The following is a 22,670-nucleotide window of genomic DNA, read 5'->3' as shown; positions in this document are numbered from 1 at the left end:
CAGTCAAGCTGTTCATGCTTGGTCTGAGTCCACCCAAGATCACACGGCTTTATTTGCTGTTGGCAGACTCAAATCCCGTTCTTTCAAAGATTTGTTTCAGTTCCCATTTACATGCTAAGTTCATTGAGCCAACCTCTCCTGCCCTCTTGTAAGCCTTCTCCTCTTAGATCAAGATGGATCACAGACTTTTTCCAGTTGGCCTTGCAGTGTAATGAGTAAGGAGTTGATAGAGCATTGCAGGCCACTGAAAGAGCAGGGGCAGGGGAAGGAAAAGGTAGAAGAATTTAAGTTAATAGGCAGTTAATGACATTAAAGAAGAAATCAAGATTTGGAAGTTGATAGAAGATGTGTGCTTCTCACAGTAATGGCACTACTTTTTCATTGTGATATGATTGCACAAACATGAAAATTTGAGGTAATAGAACTGCTAGTTATTCCAGCTGCCCTCATTACAATTCCATTAGTACCAACCATAATGAACAAGAACTTTACAGGAAGGTAGACTTTCTCCATTACAGATTAAATGTTGATTCACTGCCAAATGTGAAATTGCAAGAATGTATTGATTACCAGTGCAATGTGAACATATATTCCAAAAAGCACCATGGCCTCTAGATTGACCTGTTTTTCACAGTGTAGTAAGTTATAACTGGCTGTTAATTGTAAAACATACCCTTTTACATCCTTTCAGGTAAGTCATAGGAGAATATATGCAGAAGTGTGTTCTTTATCAGTGCTCAAAGCAAAATACTTTTGATATACCAACTTCATTCCCAGATTGAATGCTACACAACTGCTCCTAGTAAGAGCTTCCTTTACTAATAAGCCAGTTTCTTTTTTCCAGCTAGACTGTACCCAATAAGGTGATATAGATACTTAAATAGGTGACTCCAAATATCAGCTAGTTACAGCTGAATTGCTATAAATAAGCAGCAAAGTCTTACTTAACTTAGAAAAGTTCTTGCAGCAAACCTGTAGTAACTTAACATTTTCTTTCAGGCAACTATCTATTCCATTTCTTACAGTTGACTTTTTGCAGTGTAAAAGAATAACATACGTATAATACAGTATCCAGTCTCAAAGTTATCATGTTAGATTTTTTTTAAAACTCGGCACATTTTGAAAGAAATTAAGAGGTAATCTTAGTCTGAGGAAGAAGACTTGGTTAGTTTGAGACCAACACCCAGAAAAACCACAGCTAGACTGAAGAGCAAGCAACTTCAAGCCTGGTTTGTAGTTTAGGAGCACTTTGCTGTTGTTGCAAAGGCTTCACTCAATTCCAGCAAGTTACAAGCTTGACTAGCTTTCTGTTGATATTCTGTCCACTTCACTTTCTATCTCTCACTTTATCACATGCAATGATTCCAAGGAACTAAACCTATAAACCCATGGGCAATATTATCTGGAGTTTGAAGAGGACAATGCCCTGTTTATAGGATATTAAGGAGAATTACATGATAACTGGACTACCTAAAGACTGATCATTGTTCTCCCTGGGCAGAAAGAAACAATACAGCTTTCTGCATGGCCATTTCTGCAAGTGCTGCTCTGTCCCCTGTCCAGGATACCTGTTTCAGTTCTCAGTATCTTGCAAAGAAAACTAGTATGGCATTCTGGCTCTACTTTCTTTAGTCTTCAGCCTGTTAGTGCAAATACAAAGTCAATTCATGGAGTGTAGTAGTATCTCATGTTAAAAAAAAACTGATCTCTCTGCTAATTAAGGAATACCATTGGTACTTTCTTAAACCAGTCCATTTAGATTAGCTGTTGACCTGTAATGAGAGTTCTTGCAGTAAGAGGGAAGAGGTAAAGAAGGTAGCCTTCCTGTAGGACCCAAAGATTAAGAAAAGTTTGATTGTAGCTAGGGACTGGAGGGGGTTGAGCTTTATTTAAAGAATGATAAAAATCAGCTGATGAATCACTAGACTTCTCCTTCCTAGCAGTTCTTAGCTGCAGTCAAGGCATACTCTCAGGGAGATTTTTTTCCATTGTTCTGAGCAGCAGATAGTGCAGCTGCAAAACTTGCTTCACTTGTAGATGAAGTTAAGTTCCTTTTTGTTTGACATTTTGTGACAGTCTGAGCTGGATCCCCAGCACAGCATTTCATTGGGGAGCTTTCTAAAAGCAGAACACCATGTTTTCTTGCTAAGTGCAAAGTGACCAATGCATCTTTTCAGTTTCAATCCAATTTTGTGATTTATGCTTATGGACGGTACTGGTTTAAAATAACAGGTAGAATTTAAAAGCCTGATAGGCCACAAGTTTGATTGCTTGACTTCAGCTTCTGTAATTCAGAGCAATATCTCATACACACTGCCTCCAGTGCACTAGCATATAGAATATTTTACTGCTTCTGACAAAGGCAAAAGAGCTGTTCTAAATATAGCAATGAGTGCCATGGCTTGAGTCACTAAGATTATCTTCATAAGAACAAAGAAATTGATTGTTGGACTGTTTTCTTTCCTGTTGTGTCTAAACAACCTTTTCTTTTTAATAGGAAAACATATTTGATCGATCCAGGATGGCCCCGAAGACTCCCATTAAAAATGAACCAGTTGACCTATCAAAGCAGAAAGGCTGCACCCCAGAAAGAAATCCAATTACACCTGTTAAACTCACTGAAAGACCTCAACCTGACCCCTGGACCCCCACTGCTAACCTGAAGATGCTTGTTAGTGCTGCTAGCCCTGACATGAGGGACAGGGAAAAGAAGAAAGAGCTCTTCAGACCTATAGAAAACAGTGAGCAGAATGACATGTCTGATTGTTTACAGGTGAGACTCAGAACAGTTACCTTGTATTTAGTCAGGACTCAGACCTTCCAGTGCCATTATGCTGATCAAGCTGAAGGACTGTTTTTAATGAGCTTCTTTAATTTTAATAATGCCTCCGTTTTCTTCCAACTGGCCCTTCGCTCCCTGTGGAAAATTGCATATTTCCAAGGACAGTTGCCCATGCAGCACTAGCAGAGCAATAGGAATTTCAAAGACTAGAGGTAGCTATCTTAAAAATAATAATTGAGACATATCCTGAAAATTAGTGATCAGGAAGGATGGAGAAGGAAGTAGAGCTTAAATGTGCTAGTTTCCCCACCCTAAGTACTTGTGAAGCTATTTTCCCTCCACACTAGCAGAAGCTGTCAGATCACTTGTAAATAGGCAAGCAGCATGTTTAGCCACAGCATAACCATTTTCAAAAGCAATTACATTACAGTGTGGGCATAGTTTTTTTTCATTGTACTTCTGCAGTCTTTGTCCACAACAGCCAGAGAAAGCAGTCAGTTAAACCATCACCCTCCTCCCAGCTCCAAAACTAGCAATCGGGCAGCATGGTCAAGTGTTAAAATTTTTACCTTCCAGGAGTCAAGCAGTGGAGGGCTGGTCCCTGTTCTCACTTTAAGAAGTCCTCCCCACTTCCTAGGAATGGAGAAGATGAATTCCTCAACTGTAATGAAGCATCATTACAGTTTTCTTCCCTTTTTTTCTTTTGCTCCAACCACTGCTTTCCCTTTACTGATTTATTTCCTATAGAATATCCTTCCCCAGTGATTACAGTGAGAGGAAGACGGTTCTGGGATCTTCCTGCTGAGGAATGTCATTTGATAGGTACAGGTCATGTCTACAAGTATAGATTTTACAGCATTTACAATGATTGTAATCTGGAGAATTCTCCTCTTAAGATCATCATAAAGGAGCAAACAGTTCTCTAAAGATAATTCCTAATATAGCTTCAAGCAAGTAAAAATACTTGGTGTTAAAGGTTAGTTATATTACATGCCAAGCCAATTATAATAAAAGTGCCTGCTAAGATCATGTAGCACTTTTGGGGTAGGTACTATAAAGAGTTCATATATTTTCTAGGTAATAAAACTTAAAGGTAATTTTCTCCACACAGAAAGTTAACTTATAAAAGACATGAAAATTGTAAAAACACAAACATTAAAGAATATTGATATTTCCATACCATGTAAGCCTCAAAGAATTCAATCAGAGCCATAGCCTGCTGCAAGGTTACTTAATCACAGTCAGTAAAGGACAGGTAAGATCTTATAAGCAAGGGAACTTTGGTTTCAACAACTACCACTCAACTTTTCTTTACAAGAGGAAAATTTTTTTTTTCTTTTCATACAGAAGCAAAGCCCCCAGATTACCAGTGCAAAAAAGTTTCAGTCATTTTCTGGGTCTTATGTGATAAACATACCTCTTTACATAATCCTGGCATCAGTTTTTAGCAGAGGTTGAAAGACCTTATTCAGGCCATCCTACAGAGTTCCCTTAAGTTAACAGCTTGACTTAGGTTAAGGTTCAGAGACTTGGTGCCTTTTATAGTCTCTTAATTAGCATCACGCCCATCTTCTTAAAGCTATAGAGCCACTCCAAAGGGCAGTGAAATTTATCAAAAGCAGTTTTGCAGGAAATCTTTGGTTTGTACATCTTCTGACTTATTAGATCCAGAGATGTTTGAGGGAGTATTCCTTCTCATTGTCTCAAAAATAAATATTCCTTCTAAGTCGGATCTTATCTGCTAGTTCTGGGTGTTTGGTCTTACCTGTTTTGTTTCCTGATGCATAACCGTTAACTTATGAGCTGGTAGATTAAGAGTTTTCCTGTAAACGTCTCTTATATTGCACACTAGATTAAAATGAGCTTGCCAGCAAAAGTGTGTCACCCGGGTGCTCTGTGCTCGTAAGAAGCCCATGTTTTTTTTCCATATTGGAAAGTCTGAGCTTGAATATTGCTAACATCTGAAATATGCCTCGCTTGGCTACGCCTTGCTTCTAAAGCTCTGCACTAAAGGGATAACATTTATTTTTTAACAGTATGATATGGTAGACGACAGCGCGGTTGATGAATTTGAAAAGCAGAGGCCCAGCAGAAAGCAGAAAAGCTTAGGACTCTTGTGCCAAAAGTTTCTAGCTCGCTATCCAAGTTACCCATTGTCAACAGAAAAAACTACTATTTCTTTGGATGAAGTGGCTTCAATTCTTGGTATGTATATCTGCAAAAATGGGGTAACTCTAGTCATCTGGGGTACCTCTTACAGAAGGGCCTTTAAAAGACCGTCCTCCTTACATAGTACATTCAAGGTCTGCATTTCCTTGGGTCTGGATGCTCTTCTAATCATATTAAACAAGAGCTGGAAGTGCCTAATATTCATAAATGCCTTTACTGCTTGATAATGCTGCCATTTTGAAATCTGCTTTCTGATAGCAGTTTTTACTGGACAAGTCAGTTCTTCAGCTGTTTATGAACACTGGTGCTTTCTTGAATTTTCAATTTACTGAACTCTAAAGGAGTTAAGAGTTACAAGTCCTCTTAAGGAGGACTTACAAACAATAAATTATGTTGAAACTGAAGGTTTGGGGAAATGATTACAAACTGGTATATGCAGGAGATCGGGTGGGTTTTTTCTTCACTTCAGTAATGTGCCTGACATTATACCTTCCAAGATCTCATGTATCAAGGTTGTCTTAGCTTAAATGTTGTCATGTGATGGGAGGTTAGCAGGAGATGTGCAAGAGTGGAATGAGAAAATGTGTTGTATTAAGGTATGGAGGAGGTATCAAGTAGCCTATTTTCTGGGTCTACTATTAGGTTTGGTCTTAGCTAAAACGTTAATTAAATATCTGAAAGAAGTAATAAAACTTGGGAGAGGGGACTCAGCCAGATCACACCAATAAGATAAGAGGTCCTTAGAGAGATTGTCCCTTAGAAGGTGAGGATTTAACAAAATCAGACTTCAACTTAATAAATGCAGACATGTATCTCTATTTAGAACTTAGGCATTTAACAGAAAGTAGGTAGCAAAAATGAAATGTGTCTATTCTGGGAAGAAAGGGAACAGAAGAGGAATGTCCCCTGTGACTCTGATAACTTCTTGAAATACTCATGTAGGAGCCTTGGCAAATTAGAGAATGAGAGAGAATTCAGATAAAGTAAATAGTCCGCAAATTACTGTTTAAGGGAATTGTTCTTTTAGACGTTGCAGTTAACTCCTTGTGTGTTTACATGAGACCCTAGTGCTCCAAACAAGTGGAGGTGAACACAAGTAGTACTTTATTCTGTGTTGGGAGTGGCATTGCCTTGCTTTCCTTAAGACTAGAAATTTTGTTTTAAAACTCTACTCCTGTGGATTTTACCTGTCAGAAAAGCATGTATTTGCTCTTCTCCCTTTGGTTTCCACTTCCTTGCTTGCCTGCATCCACTTTCTTCAGGGACCACAAAATTATTTTTCCTGTTGCTGTTCTGTGTAACAAATGGTTGTAATGCAGCTTTTGCTACAAATATGTAAGGCTGTGTTCACTGAAGTCCTGGCTATGGAAAAACCACAGAAGGGGCTATGCTGCTGGTGTCTGAGGGACACCAGGATATGTGTAGCGCTCTATATTTCTGGAGTATGCTTCACTCCAAGATCTCTGTATGCTTGGAAATACTCTTGAATTGTTTATTCTAATATCCATTTGAGGCTGGTAAGTATTATCCATATTTTCCAGGTGGGTAAACAGATGCGTCGAGGCCTTGCCTTCCCTAGAGGAGTCTTTCACAACCTTCCCCCTTGGCTAACATTTGTTCTGCTCAGCTGCTGTTAGCAGTTATGGGATTTCTGGTGCAGATGGCTGCCACCAGCACACTGCATGCTGCGTCATGCTACAAACAGCACTGAACAATACTAGGGACAGTGATCAGAGCCAACAGCCTGTTCACATTCAGGCCCCTACCTTGCTCACACCAGTCAGGCTGAACCCTAACTGAGTATATTTCATAGGCTTCCTGTTGATGCCTTTGGGCAGATCCAGCCAGACACTGAGGACTTGTTTCTGCTTATTTTGGGAACAGAGGGCCTCACTGTCCACTGCTTTACACCTTGTGAAGCCTTTGACACTCCTTCCATTGGAACTTGCTAGTAATAAGTAACATTGACATTGAAAAAGCAAGGGGAGAACTATGCTCCCACTGATTTCTGTAGGAGTAGGCTTCTGTGTCTGCCCTGTGTCAGTGCCAGACTTGGATCTGTTCCTGCCCTCTGCATGACAGGTGCCTGTGGACAGGCATGGGTCTGAGCTCTGAAGCTTTCTGAAAAGAAGGACCCAAGTGCTCTGGAAACCTTCAGGAAAGAGCTTGCAGTCATGCAGCCTGGGTAGGTCTGGGTGAGTGGGACTGAGTAGACTGCAGTCAGTTCTTCTGAAGGTAGTGTAGATGTTTTAAGCGTAAGCCATGGTTGGGCTAGCAGCTAACAATATAGACAAAGAGCACCAGACCATGGGGCTAGCCATGCACAAGCTGGTTCTTGTCATGCAAATTCAGTTGGATCTAATGTAATGTGTCCAGGACAACACTGTGAAAGAGGCCTTGTGACATTCATATGTAGAGAACAGCCTGTTCTCTGTTCAGCTCCTGCTGAAAAGCATGTTAAAACTAGATGAGCTGCTATATCTCTTTTATTCTTCTCCCTTAAAACAGGAGTTGAGCGGAGACGAATCTACGATATAGTGAATGTCCTGGAGTCATTGCACTTGGTTAGCCGTGTGGCCAAGAACCAGTACTGTTGGCATGGCCGGCACAACCTAAGTCAAACTCTGAAAAGGCTTCAGGAAGCAGGAGAGCTGCAGTATGGAGAGCTAATGGCCTTCTTTCAGCACAAGGAGCAGGACCTGGACTATACATTTGGAGAAAGGAAAAAGGAAACTATTCTAGATTCTCAAGACAAACCACTGCTTGACTTTTCAGAACCAGATTGCACCTCTGGTAAGATGACTAATGGTTGTGATGTGATACACAGACACAAGTCTCTCCGATTTACTGTGTGACTTTTTTCCCCTTGCTTTGCTTTTAAATTAAAGAATAAAACTGCTGAGGAGACATAACTCTTCCTTCTAGCCCTAGCATAGGTTTCAGAACAGACTTTCCCTCTATCCTTTGGACTAGCAGGAACTTCTGCCTAACACTCCGATTCTTCATTTTTCGCCACTCATAGTGGACAGTAAGTGCTTTGTCCTGACAGAAGGCTCTATCTTCCATCTGTCCACTGTTTACATGTGGCCCATATAATACGTAGTGTTTTAGTATAAAGTCCATTGGAGTGACAAAATTACAGTGGCACAAAACTGTATAACATAACAGAGAATCATCTTTGGAATCTGACTTCCTAAATGCCATTTCTGTAAGCTTTAATTTTTAATGCCTTTTGAAGAGAGACTTCTGTCTGCTTTATCAGTTATTTGCTGCCTCTCAAAAGATTTCTGCTTCCCAACAAGGAAATACTTTGCCCCTTTTATGTGTGAGAAACCTACTTACTACTTTTTTGGCCATGCTGGATGACATATGCTAAGAGGCTTGGGTATTATTTGTAACACAGCATCTGCAAACAGCAGAAAGGACAAGTCATTGCGGATTATGAGCCAAAAGTTTGTCATGCTGTTCCTTGTCTCCAAGACCAAGATAGTCACTCTCGACATCGCAGCAAAGATACTGATAGAAGAAAGCCAGGATACAGTGGACCACAGCAAATTTAAAAGTAAGGACGACTGTTGAGAGAGGAATCAGTCAGTCAGTGAGTAAAAAAAAACTGGCATCTTTGTCTGGCACCAGTAGGTAACAGCTAGAGGGGGTCAGGAATCTTTTGCTGAAATATGGTTTATTTTAATTGGAAATGCCAGGTTGTGAAAACTGACCTTGGGGTGAGAAAGGGTCTGTTTGACAAATATCTTCAAGTTTTAATTTCAGAATTGAGAAAAATCAGGGGAATGTTTTGAAAATTTTTTTTTTTAACTTTAACACCTTGTTTCCTGTAGCTTTCTGAATTAAGTTTCAAAACTTATTGAAATATGTTGCTTAATTTAATTGATTTTTTTTTCTGCAGAAATTTGTAACTTCTCCTTTTCACCCCCAAAATCTTTCACATCTGGATGGCACAATTTTTTTTAGTTATTGGGGGTTGGGTATTTGGATCCCTTTAATGACTTGGAAAAAACTAAGCAATACTAAATTATTCTGATATTTTTAAACAAAGTATTAGAACTTCAGTCGTAAAATTCTACACCAAATACTGGAGTGAGGAGTTCAGCTGAACAATCTGTTGGTATCCTATCCAGTTCAAACATGTAATTCACTGGAGTCAGATTTTTCTAAGAGTGCTTCATGTATAATATCACAGATGCGCGTCCTCTTGTGATCAGCTGTGCAAACTTGTGAGCCTTTTGCATCCAGGTGCTTGTCTTTGCCCTTCAGGGAGGTTGCTGCCTTTTCTGGGCAAGCTGATCATGTAATGCCTCCCTAATGCATTTTCGTCAGAATGAGGAAGGTTAGCTTAAACCTGAGCAGCTAAGCTGACAGATAATGAAGAAGCAGTGACAAGCAGCTGGGAGTGGGAGCTAGCGTGGCAGGATACATAGGAGAGAGTCCATGAGAAGAGTCCATGTCCCAACTTGATTTTATTTCCTTCATCTATGAAATCTACAACCATATTCTGGAATTAAATGATCTTGTAAATATGTATTGTATGCATTGTAAATGTGACTGTCTTGGTATTTTTGTCCTTTTTTGTTAGCAAAGGTACGAAGACTGTATGATATTGCCAATGTTCTCACCAGCCTAGGCTTGATAAAGAAAGTTCATGTCACGGAGGAACGGGGGCGCAAGCCAGCCTTCAAGTGGATTGGGCCTGTGGAATTCAGAGGAAAGACTGGTAACTTGTGTAGCAGAGCTCTTTTCCTTTTGTTTTGACAATCCCTTCCAAATTGTAAGGGGTGGTTTTCCATGTGTAAAGAATGACTCGGCATTCACTGTTTGCAGTACCCATGCCCTGTGATTATTAACTGCTTGCCAGCTCAGAATTTGGCCTTATTAGACTATACACTCAAAGACTGGAGCTACTGAGGGATACTATGCCTTGCTGGTATTTTTACACTGGCTTATATAACTCTATAAAATGTAAAACAATGGAATATCATGCCTATATTTCCAAATTTAGATCTATATATTAGCTCTTCTGGGCTGCAAAATCTCAGTAATTCTCTCCTGACTTGAGAGTGAATGGTTTTCTCTCTAAGGCGAAGTACCAAGGTAAAACAGGGCTGCTTCTTGCACATGTCCCCTAATACAGAAGGTTTATCCGTAAAGAAAAAGGAGGCTGGTCAGAGCATCTTTGTAAGCTGCTGATTCTTGCCTAGAAGCCAGTGCAAAGGACAGCCCTTTTGCTATGTATTTTCTAATTGGGGCAGGCCAGTCCTAGGACCAGATAAAAGTAAAGGATATTGTTAATGTCATCTTTGTCCCCTTTCCTTCTGGGTACTCACACTAGAGTGCAGATCCTGTCTGGGACTGCCACAGAATAGAAAGGAGGGAAGCCTTTATCTTGTCTTTTCCTGCTTATGGAGCTTAGGCCTACTTCAGTGTTGTGGGGTTTGGGATGCCTTAGAGGTTACCTCTTCTCTCATGTCCAAGTTCAGTAACATGGAAGAAGCCTAAAAGATGAGTTGTGTTCCCTGAATGACTTGTACAAAATTATATACCTTCAGATGAGCCAAGAGGGCATAGCCCAACATCTGATCATCTACTAGTGATGCAGAGAGAAGCCTGTGCCCCATATCAGACCTGTGCTAATGGAAAGCAAAGATTCACACGTCATGCTTCATTTAATGGTGCACAGCCATGTGAAGGGACCAAAAGGAAGGTCATTTCTGAGCCTAACAGCCCACATCAAGAGAAGCAAGGTAACTACCAAGGTAACATGTTCTTCTGTATCCCACTGGATCTGCACAAATGTGAGGCTACCAACTTAAGGCTGTTAACTGGGTGAATCAGCCTAATTAAATATGTGAATCAGCCTTGGGAGGTGCCTGTATTTCCTGGATGATGAGGTTTCTAATTTGGACCCCTCAATCAAGTACTTAAAGTTAGATGAGATGCATCTGGGCCTTACTGCCTTGAATCCACAGTTTGTTTTCCGATAAATGTTTCTGTTCGCCACTAACTGCAGCTATAGTACCATTTCTTCTGTTAAAATTTGGCATAGATAAAGAAGGATTCTTTAGACAGAAAAGTGTGCTTTATTTTATGGTCCCTAATACAGTGGAATTTACTGTAACAATCTAATGGATAGCTCTTAACAATGATAAAGCAATTACAGGTCCTTTCACAGTTTCCTGCTGAGCACCTCTCTGGAAGAACTGAGTGCTGAGTCCTTGCAGATTCTGGCTGTAGGTAATTAGTGGATGTTATAAAAGTGTGCCAGGATAACAAAATTATATCCATTATTTTATATGACAAGTATCAAAATATGCTTGGTGAAGTTGCCTGTAATTAATTGAATGCTCCTTTGTTCTTTCAGCTTGTATTGTGAATTCAGATGAATATTGTTCCAAAATGGTACACCTAACAACTGTCTGTAGGCAGAAAATAGAAGAAGGTATTAGGTAAGTTGGTCTGTAAAGCTCCTGTCCAGTTTTAGCTTGGTGCTTGTCATGTTTGGTTCAAGGCTGGATTCCATTGGTTGGAGCGAGACAGAAAAACCCCACAGTCCCATTATTATTATTTTAATTCTGATAGGTCTCAGCATGGCATTTGTTTTCTGTAGAAGATTCATTCTAACATGTAAAAAGTTTTAATATGGAACAAATCAAGTTTATAGAGTGATCCACCTCCAAACTCCTTCGTACCCCATACTCTTCTGTCAGACTGTAGACCAGCTTTACTGCTCTGATAATTATAAAAGCTTTTTTCTATTTCACAGCTTAAACTTACTCATGGGCAGTTTATACCTACCTGCACTTGTACAACTGCTGTCCTTTAGCTTCAGTAGTTGTTCTTCATCTCAGATGTGTTTATATAGGGCATTCCTGTCTCCTTTAACCTGTTGTTTAGATAGGCTGAACAAATCACTCCATGGAAGAGCCCTCTGTCATATTAGTGGGTCTCCTCTACGCTTATCCCAATCTGAATTCATCTCTGGGTGCCAGTCATAGCTCCCTGGTGCCCCGTTCTACTCCAGTCAAGTGCAACTGAAAGCACTAAATCATAGTTCTGCCAAAAAATTGGTGAGTCTGCTTCTATGTAATTTGACATAATAAAAAAAAATGACCCTCCCTGTAAAGTGTTTAAAATTAGTAGGTTTTATATGGGTATTTTCCACACTTATGTCCATAAATGTACCTGTTTGATTTTAAAGATGATAAATGGGTTTACTTTTGGACTAAATTTTTTTCTTCCTTTCCTTTTTAGGAATAAAGCTTGTGGCACAGAAACAATCATAAATTCAGGAAGGAACCCAAGCGTAAACTTGCCTTTCTCCCTTCTTCCGGCTCCAGGGGACTCTGATTTTTGCCTTAAATCTTTGCCTCATGCGCTGTTCCCTGTGGTTCAATCAGATGTGCCATGCCTCTCGCTGCCAAATGGAGTCAGCAGCCAAGCTCTACATCCTCCTGCTCCAGCAGCCTCGAAAACAGAAAATGGAAAACCTACCCTGCTCCCCAACCAACCCTTCCTATGCTTCCCCTCTTCATCCCTTTTTATGTTGTGTGGCAGTCTTCAGGAAAATGTCTTGAGGGAGAACCACCCCATTGCAGGAGACGTGGGAAATAGGAGTACTAGGGAGTGGGCCTCACCCCTAAAAGCACAGGATGCTGTACCTCCAGTTAACTCCCAGAAACGCAGCTCCCATGAGTGCATGTCACCCTCTGCCCTTATGGACAATGAAGAGCCTGTTGCTAAAAAGCAGACTGTGGAACAGAGCAATGTCCCCCTCTCACTTGTAATACCCGAGGTAAAGAAATGAATTGCATCAGCACTTAGGCTTCCTATTAGTGAGGAGAAACTTTTACCCAAGGCAGTGTTTTCTGAAGTGAAAACTCATTGCACCACTCTTGTTACAGATACAAATGCTACCTCTCACACATTAAGAAAATTACAGGGGCACTGTGCCAGGAAGTGTGGGTATTAATTGGAAGATGTTTTTGCACTTCCAGGGGAACATGGACTGTGATTGCTTTGCACAGTGAAGTGATGCTCAGCTGTTCTTTGGAATCAATGTCTTGATCATTGTCTTCAACTGAACAGCCTGCCAGAGGGGAAGAAATCCATGTGAATATTCCTCCTCATCTTTCCCTGTTGGCTGCGTTTTCCCCAGACAGCAGTAGCATTGCTTAGTCCCCTGAGCTACAGAGAATGTGGTTTGTACCTTCCCCCTACTCTCCAGCTTGAGTCCCTCTCTCTCAAGCCTAGTATTGCCCACAGTAGACTGGTGAGAGAAAACATAAGGGTGGAGATTAAGTGCATCTCACCCATAGTTCTCTTAACTGCTGAAATAGGGGTCAGGCTCAAGTTCATATCAGTGTAAGCCATTTGAAACAGGAGGTTTTCCTTCTTATCAATAAAAATAAATTAATCCCCCAGCTCAGGTATTTCTAAAGAATCTAATGTTTCCAGGTATTGAAAGTGAACTACAGCCCTGGGCACAGGGCTCAAGCATCACTAAAATTGCTCTTCAAACCCTCAAAACAAGACTTTTAACTCACTGACTTGCTTGTCACAGCTCTTGTGCTGCCCCTTTGTACAGGTGCACGCTTCACTCTAGCTGAGGAAGGCATAGGACAGGCATCATCCTTTGTTATTTCAATTTGGACTTCTCTTTTGTTTTTGCTTAGAAGCCCTTTGAGCCACCTGAGGCAGAATCTACCCTGGGAAGCGGCTGTACATCTGCTGTACGTCTAGAAGCTTTTCATCTTGACCTCACAACTCCTGCTGCTCCAGAGGCTGCAGACAAGGAGACTACTAAGTCTTTAGATTCTCAGGAGCAAGAAAAACCATCGCAGAATAAAGACCCTGATGAACCCTCTGCAGGAAAAGAGCACATCGCTAAAGAAAATACCAGTCAACCCTTCCTACCACAATATCTCTATGTTCAGCCTACTGCTGGTAAGGACAGCCATCAGACCTAGAGGCACTCAGATTTCTGCATCTGTTCACTGAGCTGTTCAAACAGGGACACCTACAGATAGGCCCATAAGCCTGTATTTGGGGACACTAAAAAAAGTGTCAGCAGGTCTCTGGGATAGTTTAATAATCCTGAGTTCTCTTGACTCCAGCTGAACTGTTGTCTCCTCTGAAAATACGGCATTTTTTTGAGGCACCCAGACATTGACAAGGGTGAATAATCTGGGTTTCATGTGTTTGAATTACGTGCTCTGCCCTCTTCTGTATCAGTGTGCTTCTGAACCTCTGCTGCTTTGTTGGAGGGGAAAAAAAAAAAAACCTTAGCCCTTTGGTTGGGGAAGAGACTGAAATCAGCCCTACAAAGTGTGACTTGTTACCCCCATTTCATATAAGGGCTTGGGGACTTCAAGAACAAAGTTTAGCATTTTGGCATCAGAATATACCATGCTGCTACAGCCTGAAATTTTATAACTCCATGCCCTAACAGAACCTGCCTGCAGGTTTTTAAGGGAACAGTTGCTTGGGAAACGGTGTCTACCCCTAGTTCTGCTCCATGGTGTTACTCAGCAAAAAGGACACCTATCTGGCATCTGAAACTGGAGGCTAGTCCAGGCTTGTCAGGCAGCCAGAAGAATGTAACAGCATTCCCCTCAGGAGTGAATTTAGTGTTAACTATGAGCTTTGTACTTTTCCTGGCATGTGCATCATCTGGATAACACCAGAGAAACTGAAGCACAGGAGTGTAGCCGAGCCTGCTGGTGGGCACAGTGGGGATGGAGAGGAAGCAACTGAAAATGCTACAAGATGATTTCATGTCCACTATTTTTTTGTCTGTGTGTGTGTGGAGTGGAAGATTGTTTTGTGGGAACAGAGTACATGCTGCAGATTGCCATGGCTACTGCTTTAGCATTTGGTTCCCTGGTGGCATGGAGTCAACTAACGCTAAGGGGGGATCTATGGGATTTCAGTTATGTGAAGCAGCTTACAGGATGGAGACTCTCAGGTTGAAAAAGTTGATCTTGGTGCTTTGAAAGGTCACACAAACTGGGAACCAGTGCAACTCTAGGGTGAGATTCTAGTACTTCCACTCAGGAAAATGAGTGTCTATGGGGTATATCTTTATGGGTTTTTTTGTTTTGTTTTTCTTATTTTAAAGCTATGTATGTTTTCATATAGCTGAGGTATGATTCCTGTTAATAAGAAAAGAGTTTGTTTATCCAAAACATTGTTTTTAACTAAAGTTTAGAAGCATAACACATCAAGGGGTGGCTGGTACTTTATAGGAACAAAGTAAGTGGATGCAGACATAGTGACCAGGCAGCAGGGAAGGAGATGGAGGTAGGTAAGGAAAGGGAGCCTGACTGAGCAGATCAAAAGCAAACGCTTGTTTGTTACTTAGCACAGTTTTGTTTCTTCCTGGGCAGCCTTTGTTTGTTGTCATCTCTCTCTCCTGTTCTAGATGAAGTTGTAATAGCTTAATTCCAAATTGTCAACTGTATTAATGTCTTTTTTTTTTTCTCTCTTTGGTTTAGGATTAAGCAGTTTTAATTTCCTGTTCTCTGCAAACCAAGCCCCTGGTGCTGTTGGCCTGGCTGCGAGCCAGTTACCTTCTCTGAGTGTCCCCTGTGTTGTGGTGCCGTCAGCAGCCTTGGCTTCCTTCCCACTTGTCTGTTCTCCCGCAGTTCCCAGCCCTCTTTTTCCAGTTCCCGATGGTTCCTTCTCAGCTGCTGCCTCCATGAATTTCAGTATGTCTGGCCTGGCATCAACAATGCCTGTTTTCATAGGCACCACGGCAATGGTTTCTCCAAAGGCCTCACATTCACCTTCAGCAGATCCCCAGCAACCAGCTCACCCCACTGTGCACCTGAGTCCTGTGCTAGCAAGGTCTTGCAGTACTGTTAAACTGGACTCCCCTGTGTATATGGGGCATCCTGTGACCCTTCTGAAACTGCAGCAGGTAAGTAATAAAAGGTGACTGAGTGACAAGGAAATAACAGTACCGAGTCATTGAGACTGGAGGAAGCTTGTGGTGCAGGCTGGTATCTATCTGTGTGTCAGAGTGACAGGCTGGGAGCTGCTGTCTTCTACTTAATTTGCATGTCTATCTGTAGTGGTGGGAGCACTTGCAGTAGCATTAAATACATAGCACAGTGATAGATAAACATATCTAGCACTGAACAATAAAGTGGTGGGTTTTAAAATCTTATAAGAATAGAGGAAAAAATGAGTTGCAGGTTTTTTTCCCAGAAATCTGAATCAATTTTTTTCCTCAGTGATTTGATATTGCCATTAGAAACATATTATACATGGCTACAGAAACCTGTTTAGGAGGACAGGAGAATTATTTGTCATAATTCAGGAGTCAGCTGGCTGAAAAAGTATCTTAGACAGTAGTGTGCTGGGTGACCTAATCTCTGCTTTGCTCTCTGTTCACTAAATAATGGAACCTTTTAATGGCAACATGAGATTGGAACTGGGGGAAAACACAGATTTTGGTGTTTTGTTGATCTTTTTTACAAAGATATTTTCAAAAATCTACATAGATAGGGACTTTTTAAGTAAAATAAATGGCAAAAGAAATTCAAAAGTGGAGGATTCATTTATCTGAAGTACAATGAATGATATGAAACCATCCTGTCAGTCAATATGTTACCTAGGTCTTCACAACTATTATCAGGGCCATTTTAGTACTGCTTTAGCTTAAATTCTTACATTTCTGATATCTTCTCCTGTTGTCTAATGCAATGACAAATAGATTGGGCTTTTAGAAGCTTTATGAATGTTATTTTATGTTTATCCCGTTCAAGCTTTAGAAAAAGGCTATAATAGAGACTCAATGGCAGCCAATTGGGTTACAGATTGTTAGAGGTTACAGTAGAGTGGCACTTAAAACAGAAGTGGCCTGGGTTTAGGAGACTGATTATTTGTTAGCATCAAAATAGGTCTAAAATTAAAGTGAGTAAAACATCAAGGAGGGAAAAGAGCCCTTTAAGCTAAAGGATTAGATTGGCATAAGAATGAATGAGTACGAACTAGTTATGAATCCATCTAAGCTGGAAATGAGATGGAGGCTTTCAGCTTCACAGCAGTGAGGTACTGGCAGACATCTTCAGAACAAAAAGCAGGGGCAAAGCCTGTAGCTTTTCATGTGAAGCTTCTGAACGAATTGTGTGGCATGGTTCCCTACAGTAGCAGGGTAGAGGGCTTAAATGTCTACAAGCTCTATTCCATTTGCATGTCTGCATGTAGGTTTTGACAAAATGCTACTGAATCACTTTGTTTTTGTTTCACAAATAGCCTTTATCAACTCCCCTCACTCCTAAGAGCATTCGTCCTGCACATCATGAGGCATTTTTCAAAACTCCCGGAAGCCTTGGAGACCCTGTTGCATGTAAAAAAAACGAAGGCAACCAGACCAGAAATGTCAGCTCTGTGCAGAGGAGACTAGAAATCTCTAGTACCAGCACTGACTAACTCCATTCATTGCAAAGGCTGGGCGGATTGTCCTAGGATTCTGTAGCTATTAAAAAAAGAACAAGCAAGCTCTTACCAAACAAGAGAAGCATATTAAAATGACATCCCTTTTGGCATGTTTCCCTGCTATCTATTCCCCCACTAGTTCTGTTAACCTTCTTTTTCACAAGTCATCCTTACTACTGAATACTTTTTACTTAGTTGTTCCTTCAGTACTGATTTGAATTCAGATGCTGGGCTTTGCACAGCCTTGTGGGCATCAAATTGTATTTGTGGTTTTAATTTGGAAAGCTGTGAGGAGATGCAGACAGATTTCCTTGTAGTCCCCATGGCTTCTTTATTCATGTTTGTAAGTGAGCTGTCAAGCACTTATCTGGGTGAGCATTTTTTTCACTCTACTTACCCTGAGTAAATCTGTGGTGAAAATGATAACCTCCTGCAGTTGCAAGAGCAACTACTTCCTTGGTTCCAATCTGTCAAATCCTGCCTCAGCAATGCAGCCTCTTGCTATTTATTTTGTACTTTGGAGTGGGATTTAGTGCAAAAGGTTTTTTTTGCAGCTTCAGAGTAACAGATTTTCTCAGGCTATGATTACTTGAATGTCAGTTGGTTGTTGTACTATTTGCCCAGCACTTGTGGTTATGAAAACCTAATAATAACTTAATAACACAGTATGATTGAGTGTATACATGTGAAAAATATTAAGACCAAAATAACTGTGAATTCTAACATTTTTGTAGTTGTATTAATGAACTGTAATAGTCCTTGTTTTTTTTCTCTTATTCTGAGCAAAAAGTACAAGTTAGATGTGTTTTAAAAAAAAAAAAAATCCCAAACCCGATTCATAAATAAGTTTGACAAAGTAATTTGAGAGTGGCAAGCCACTGAGAGGTCTGTGCTAAGACTTCATCTCCCATTAAATGTATAGTCTACACTTTATGGCCAAAGAGCACTGATAAGTTATTAGCCACATGATTAGGTTAAATTTCTAGCGGTGTACTTAAGTGCCTAACTGTTCACCTATGGGAATTTCACCAACTTGTTAATAGTGTATTTGAGTGTACTTGGAAAACAAGAGAGGTTTTGTCTTTTGATGCATACCTATCTAAACTGTCAAAAGAGGCTGAAAAAGAATGGGAGCCCTAAATTTTGGAACTGTGGGAGAAAATGGTCTGTATTCCTAGTGAGAAAATAAGGAGGAAGAAAGGGATATGTAACACCTAGCTTTGAGAATCCTTAAATAATGGATGGAGCTCTTAATATTTTAGGATATAATGTTAAGGGTTAATGCTGACCTTGGATATGTTTTCACTGGTGTAGCAGACTTCAGTCACATTTGTGCAATCCCCTTTGTTTAGAAAAAAAGGAAAGAAAAGAAAAGAAAAAAAAAGTTTTGCTGTTGATGACGTTGTTTTGGATTTTTAGCAAACAGGGCCAGTTCTTCTCAGTTGGCAAGAACTTTGAATTGACTGGTACTGGTTTTCAAAGGGTAGTCTGATGTGCTACTTTGTTGGTCTTCAGAGGCTAGGACTTTCTTTGGGGGTTGGGGGTTTGATGAGGGGTTTTTATTTTTATAATGAAATGTATTATGAAAATGGAATTTAAGAAAGAATTTTAGTGAAACTGGGAGCTTGAGTAATGTGGCCTTATGTTAGAATAGACCAATAACAGCCTTATAAAGAGGTCTGGTTAGCCCTCATTGAAAGAAAGTCTCAGCAGTAGAATTATCATAGGAAAATTCAGGAGTGGTAAAGAGAAATCTCCATACTGCTACATTTAAAGACTTTTTTACTTAAAAAAAAGAAAAGAAAAAAAGAAAGAAAAATACACTACAGTTGTGAAAGTTTACGATTATTGCTTCTGAATCATTTCTTCTTTTACACCCACTTTAAAAAATGATGTCACTTCAAACGGCAATGTGTAATTGGCACAGTGCTGCCAATGCACTTCTGCTAGCATACATTGGTTTCTGTTCTGGCTAGAAACAGGCTGCTGAGGTTCCAGATTGCAGGTACGTTCTCCAAACCCTTTCTTTTCTCTCCCCCTCTAGAATGGGCAACCTTTTAGTGAAATGGCAGTTGGGAGGAGAGAGAAGGATTTGAGCTAAGTAATGACTCTTTGCTCTAGTTAAGGCATCGTTGCAAAAACTGCCTTGCTTTGTCAGTAAAGTTATTTTGTTCCATAACTAACCTAACTATACTTGAAAATGCAGGGACTGAAAATATATCTTCAGTTTCCAATTTCCACTTCCAGTTTTGAGTTTCTGTAAATACAGTGGGCCTGCTCTCTGTTACACCAAGGTAAATCAGGATCAACTCCCTTACAATCAGTGCTGTCAGGTGGGTCATGGTCGTGAAAGCAGACTTACACCTGTGAGGAGAAGGGGGTTTACACACTGTTCTGTCTCTGTCAATGCAAAATTCTCACTGAAGTAGATGGGGCTGGGGAGGAAGGAGTGGGACCGCCGCAGCATTCAAGTGACATAATTAGCAGTACTACTGGCAGTACCTGGGCTGCTAAACCAGACTGGTGAGGGAAAAGGGCTGGTTGTCAAGAGGGAGTGCATTTACGTTTCCTATCTTTGCCTTCACTAAAAGCTAAGAGTTGAAATAAACTAATAACAATTCATCAGCAAAATAGCTTTGGAAAAGCAGAATTTGTACTTGCACTGAGGAAAAGTGCGTACCCATGATGCTCTGCAGGGTTTGTGAAACCTTTCTGTTCCAAGACAGGTGTTGAGGAGGCTGAGTGTATAACTTATACTTGAATCTACCTGCCACGTTTACATTTCTGATTATCTTTTGTAAATTGGTGCTATTTCTGTATTTAAAAAGCTGTATTTTTAATGTAAAGCTGCTTCCAGTTTGTATCTTTGCACTGCTAGTTTAATATAGATATTAATTTTATTGCTGCTTATAACTGTTCTTCAGTGATTAGACATCCTGCTTTTTCTTCTCTCTAGCAATCTTTTTAGCTGTTTGCATATAACTTTACTCCAATCACACTGTTGTGTTAATTTTTTTTTAATACTATCTTTTAGCAAAATACTAACTCTTATTGAATAAAAATGGAACTAAAAACAAGACAGACTTTTTTTCTTTCTCTCTATATGGATAGCAGAGTGTCCTTCGAAAGAAATACCCATCCACCACACATTCAGACTGGCAGTCACTGCTAAATCCGAACACTGAATAAATACCAGAGGACTACAGCTTACCTCAACACTTTCCACGTTTGGCTATTTTACTTAGCACAAGCAACATTCCCATTCCAACTGTTGCAGGCAACATAACTGTCTCTTAGAATCCCAGGTCTGGCTAGGAGAATACCTGGCCCAAAACCATGCCACATGTTTTCCCAACTGTTCACACCAGTAATGGTCTGGTAGACATCTCAGAGGGCCTGCAACCTGAAATTTAAATGCTCTGCCAATGAGCTGCCTGTCACTGACCAATTTCAGTCCATGTTTAGGAGAGTCTTGGGAGAAGGAGGGCCTGGGACTGGGCTGTCTGCACGGGACCTTCCTTACCAGCAGGCACTGGTTGTTCAATGGGAGTGGAAGGTCCTTCTTGTTTTCCCAGGAAACACCAAGTGGAGGCCAGGCGGTGGTGGGCTGTGCCCCCTCACGCATGCCCAGAGCCCAAGCCACACCCCACCAAGCACTGGGGTTTGCACCGCAGCATGCGTCCCCCCATACCCAGTGCCTGCCAGGCACTCATGCAAGGGCCCATCAAGCTGAAATGAACCAAAAATGGTTTCCAAAGCTCTGTTTGGCACAAGGCACAAAGCAATGCCACCAAGGTGCTTAGGAACCACACTTCATTCACTGTGCTTGTTTTAATTGCTAGTTTGTTTTACTTTTATAAATGAGGACATTTCCTTTTAAGTGTCTTCGATTAAAAACACATCCCCCTGCCCCCATCCAGCAGGTTGGGGTTGACCTGACTGTTGCTGCTCCCCATTTCATGGGGTGGCTAAAGGAAGCCCCCTTGGGCAGCAGGGGCAGGTTGGCCTGCTCTACCACCACCATGGGGACATGCCCCACTGCTATGGGGACCTGCCCCACCACCACCATGGGGACCTGCTCTGCCACCTGCCCCATTACCACGAGCACCTGCCCCACTGCTATGGGGACTGTCCCTGCCACCATGCGACCTTGTCCCACTGCCATGGGGACCTGCTCCACCACCATGTGGGCCTGCCCCACTGCCCTGGGGGCCAGCCCCGGGCACCCCATGGCCCCAGAGCCTTCCCTGCGCCCTGGCTCTCCACAGGATGGCAGCAATGACTGCTGGACGCCGCACCTCGGACACCGAGGAGCGAGCAAGGCCAGAGTGCTGCTGCACGCAAGGTGCCCGGCACCAGGGACACCACCGCGAGTGGCTCACACAAGCAGCCAGCGCGGCAGCCAGGCCCTGCAGCCCCATCGCCTCCTGCACGCCCCAAGTCTCCTGGCGCTGGGCCACTGCAAGGTCCCCACCATGATCGTTCGGTGTGTGTGTTTATTAGCCATTGACTGCTCTTAAAAAAAGAAAAAGAGGAAAAAAAAGAAAAAAGGGAGAACCTGTCTGTAGCCCAGGGTGCCTCGCTGGCACACAGGGCTGTGCACGCTGGGGCGCCTGGGGACGGGGTCGCTGTGCTGAAGTCATGAGCGGCAAGCTGCAGAGGAGCGCCTGGCGCCCAGCCCCAGTTCTTCTGAACTGCGTGGGTTTTAATATTCATGAACATCGTGACAACTATTAAGTCAGGAAAAAAAGGCATCCTTTACTTTTAATTGGCTGGGTTTAAATCACACACACACACACGCACACACACAAGATACAGTTTGCTCACATTAAAATCAGTGATAGTTTCACTATTGATTTCAGCGAGAGCAATATTGCCCCCTTCCCCCAACGTTGAAGAGATGTGAATTAACGTCTTGCATTACGAACAAATGGCTATACAATGCCTGTGAGTTGTGATTAGCTGAGTTCCTCAAAAGTCATTCCTAAAACGAAAGCTCCACACTTCATTTGATACTGGGGGGGGGGGGTTGACCTGTGACTTCACCAATATTAACTTTCCCTTTCAACTGAAAGAGGCAAGATGATAGGTTTAATGAGATTAAATATGGTATGAGGAGCACTGATAAACCCTAAACGTGTCCCAGCTCCACTAGGAGGCATATGGCTATAGTCTTCATGTGAATGAGCAGGGCTGTAGCTTCTAGTAGTTCTCATCTTCACTGGCACACTTTAATTCTCCTTTTTGAAGTAAAAATAATTAG

At 41.5% G+C, this 22,670-nt stretch overlaps 1 protein-coding gene across 1 annotated transcript; it reads left to right on the top strand.

Moving 5' to 3' along the window:
• Positions 1-2,503: 2,503 nt before the first annotated feature.
• E2F7 (E2F transcription factor 7) lies at positions 2,504-17,401 on the top strand. The gene is made up of 11 exons (XM_026057332.1): positions 2,504-2,773; positions 4,819-4,987; positions 7,460-7,744; positions 8,355-8,513; positions 9,546-9,683; positions 10,516-10,710; positions 11,328-11,412; positions 12,218-12,758; positions 13,639-13,909; positions 15,460-15,884; positions 17,225-17,401. Exons 1-11 carry the CDS (start codon positions 2,522-2,524, stop codon positions 17,399-17,401), a joined length of 2,697 nt encoding a protein of 898 aa, XP_025913117.1. The 5' UTR covers positions 2,504-2,521.
• The last annotated feature ends 5,269 nt before the right edge of the window (positions 17,402-22,670 follow it).

The sequence above is a fragment of the Apteryx rowi genome, unplaced genomic scaffold, assembly GCF_003343035.1.
Source record: "Apteryx rowi isolate R43461 unplaced genomic scaffold, aptRow1 scaffold_1385, whole genome shotgun sequence".
NCBI lineage: Eukaryota > Metazoa > Chordata > Aves > Apterygiformes > Apterygidae > Apteryx > Apteryx rowi.
The sequence above is the reverse complement of the archived record's forward strand: the minus strand, read 5'-3'. Positions and strand labels throughout refer to the sequence as shown.

Coding starts and splice junctions, on each gene's coding strand:
- E2F7 (XM_026057332.1), top strand. CDS start 2,522: ATGGCCCCGAAGACTCCCATTAAAAATGAACCAGTTGACCTATCAAAG. Junction 7,745..8,354: donor AGAACCAGATTGCACCTCTG/GTAAGATGACTA, acceptor TTTGTAACACAG/CATCTGCAAACAGCAGAAAG. Junction 8,514..9,545: donor GGACCACAGCAAATTTAAAA/GTAAGGACGACT, acceptor CTTTTTTGTTAG/CAAAGGTACGAAGACTGTAT.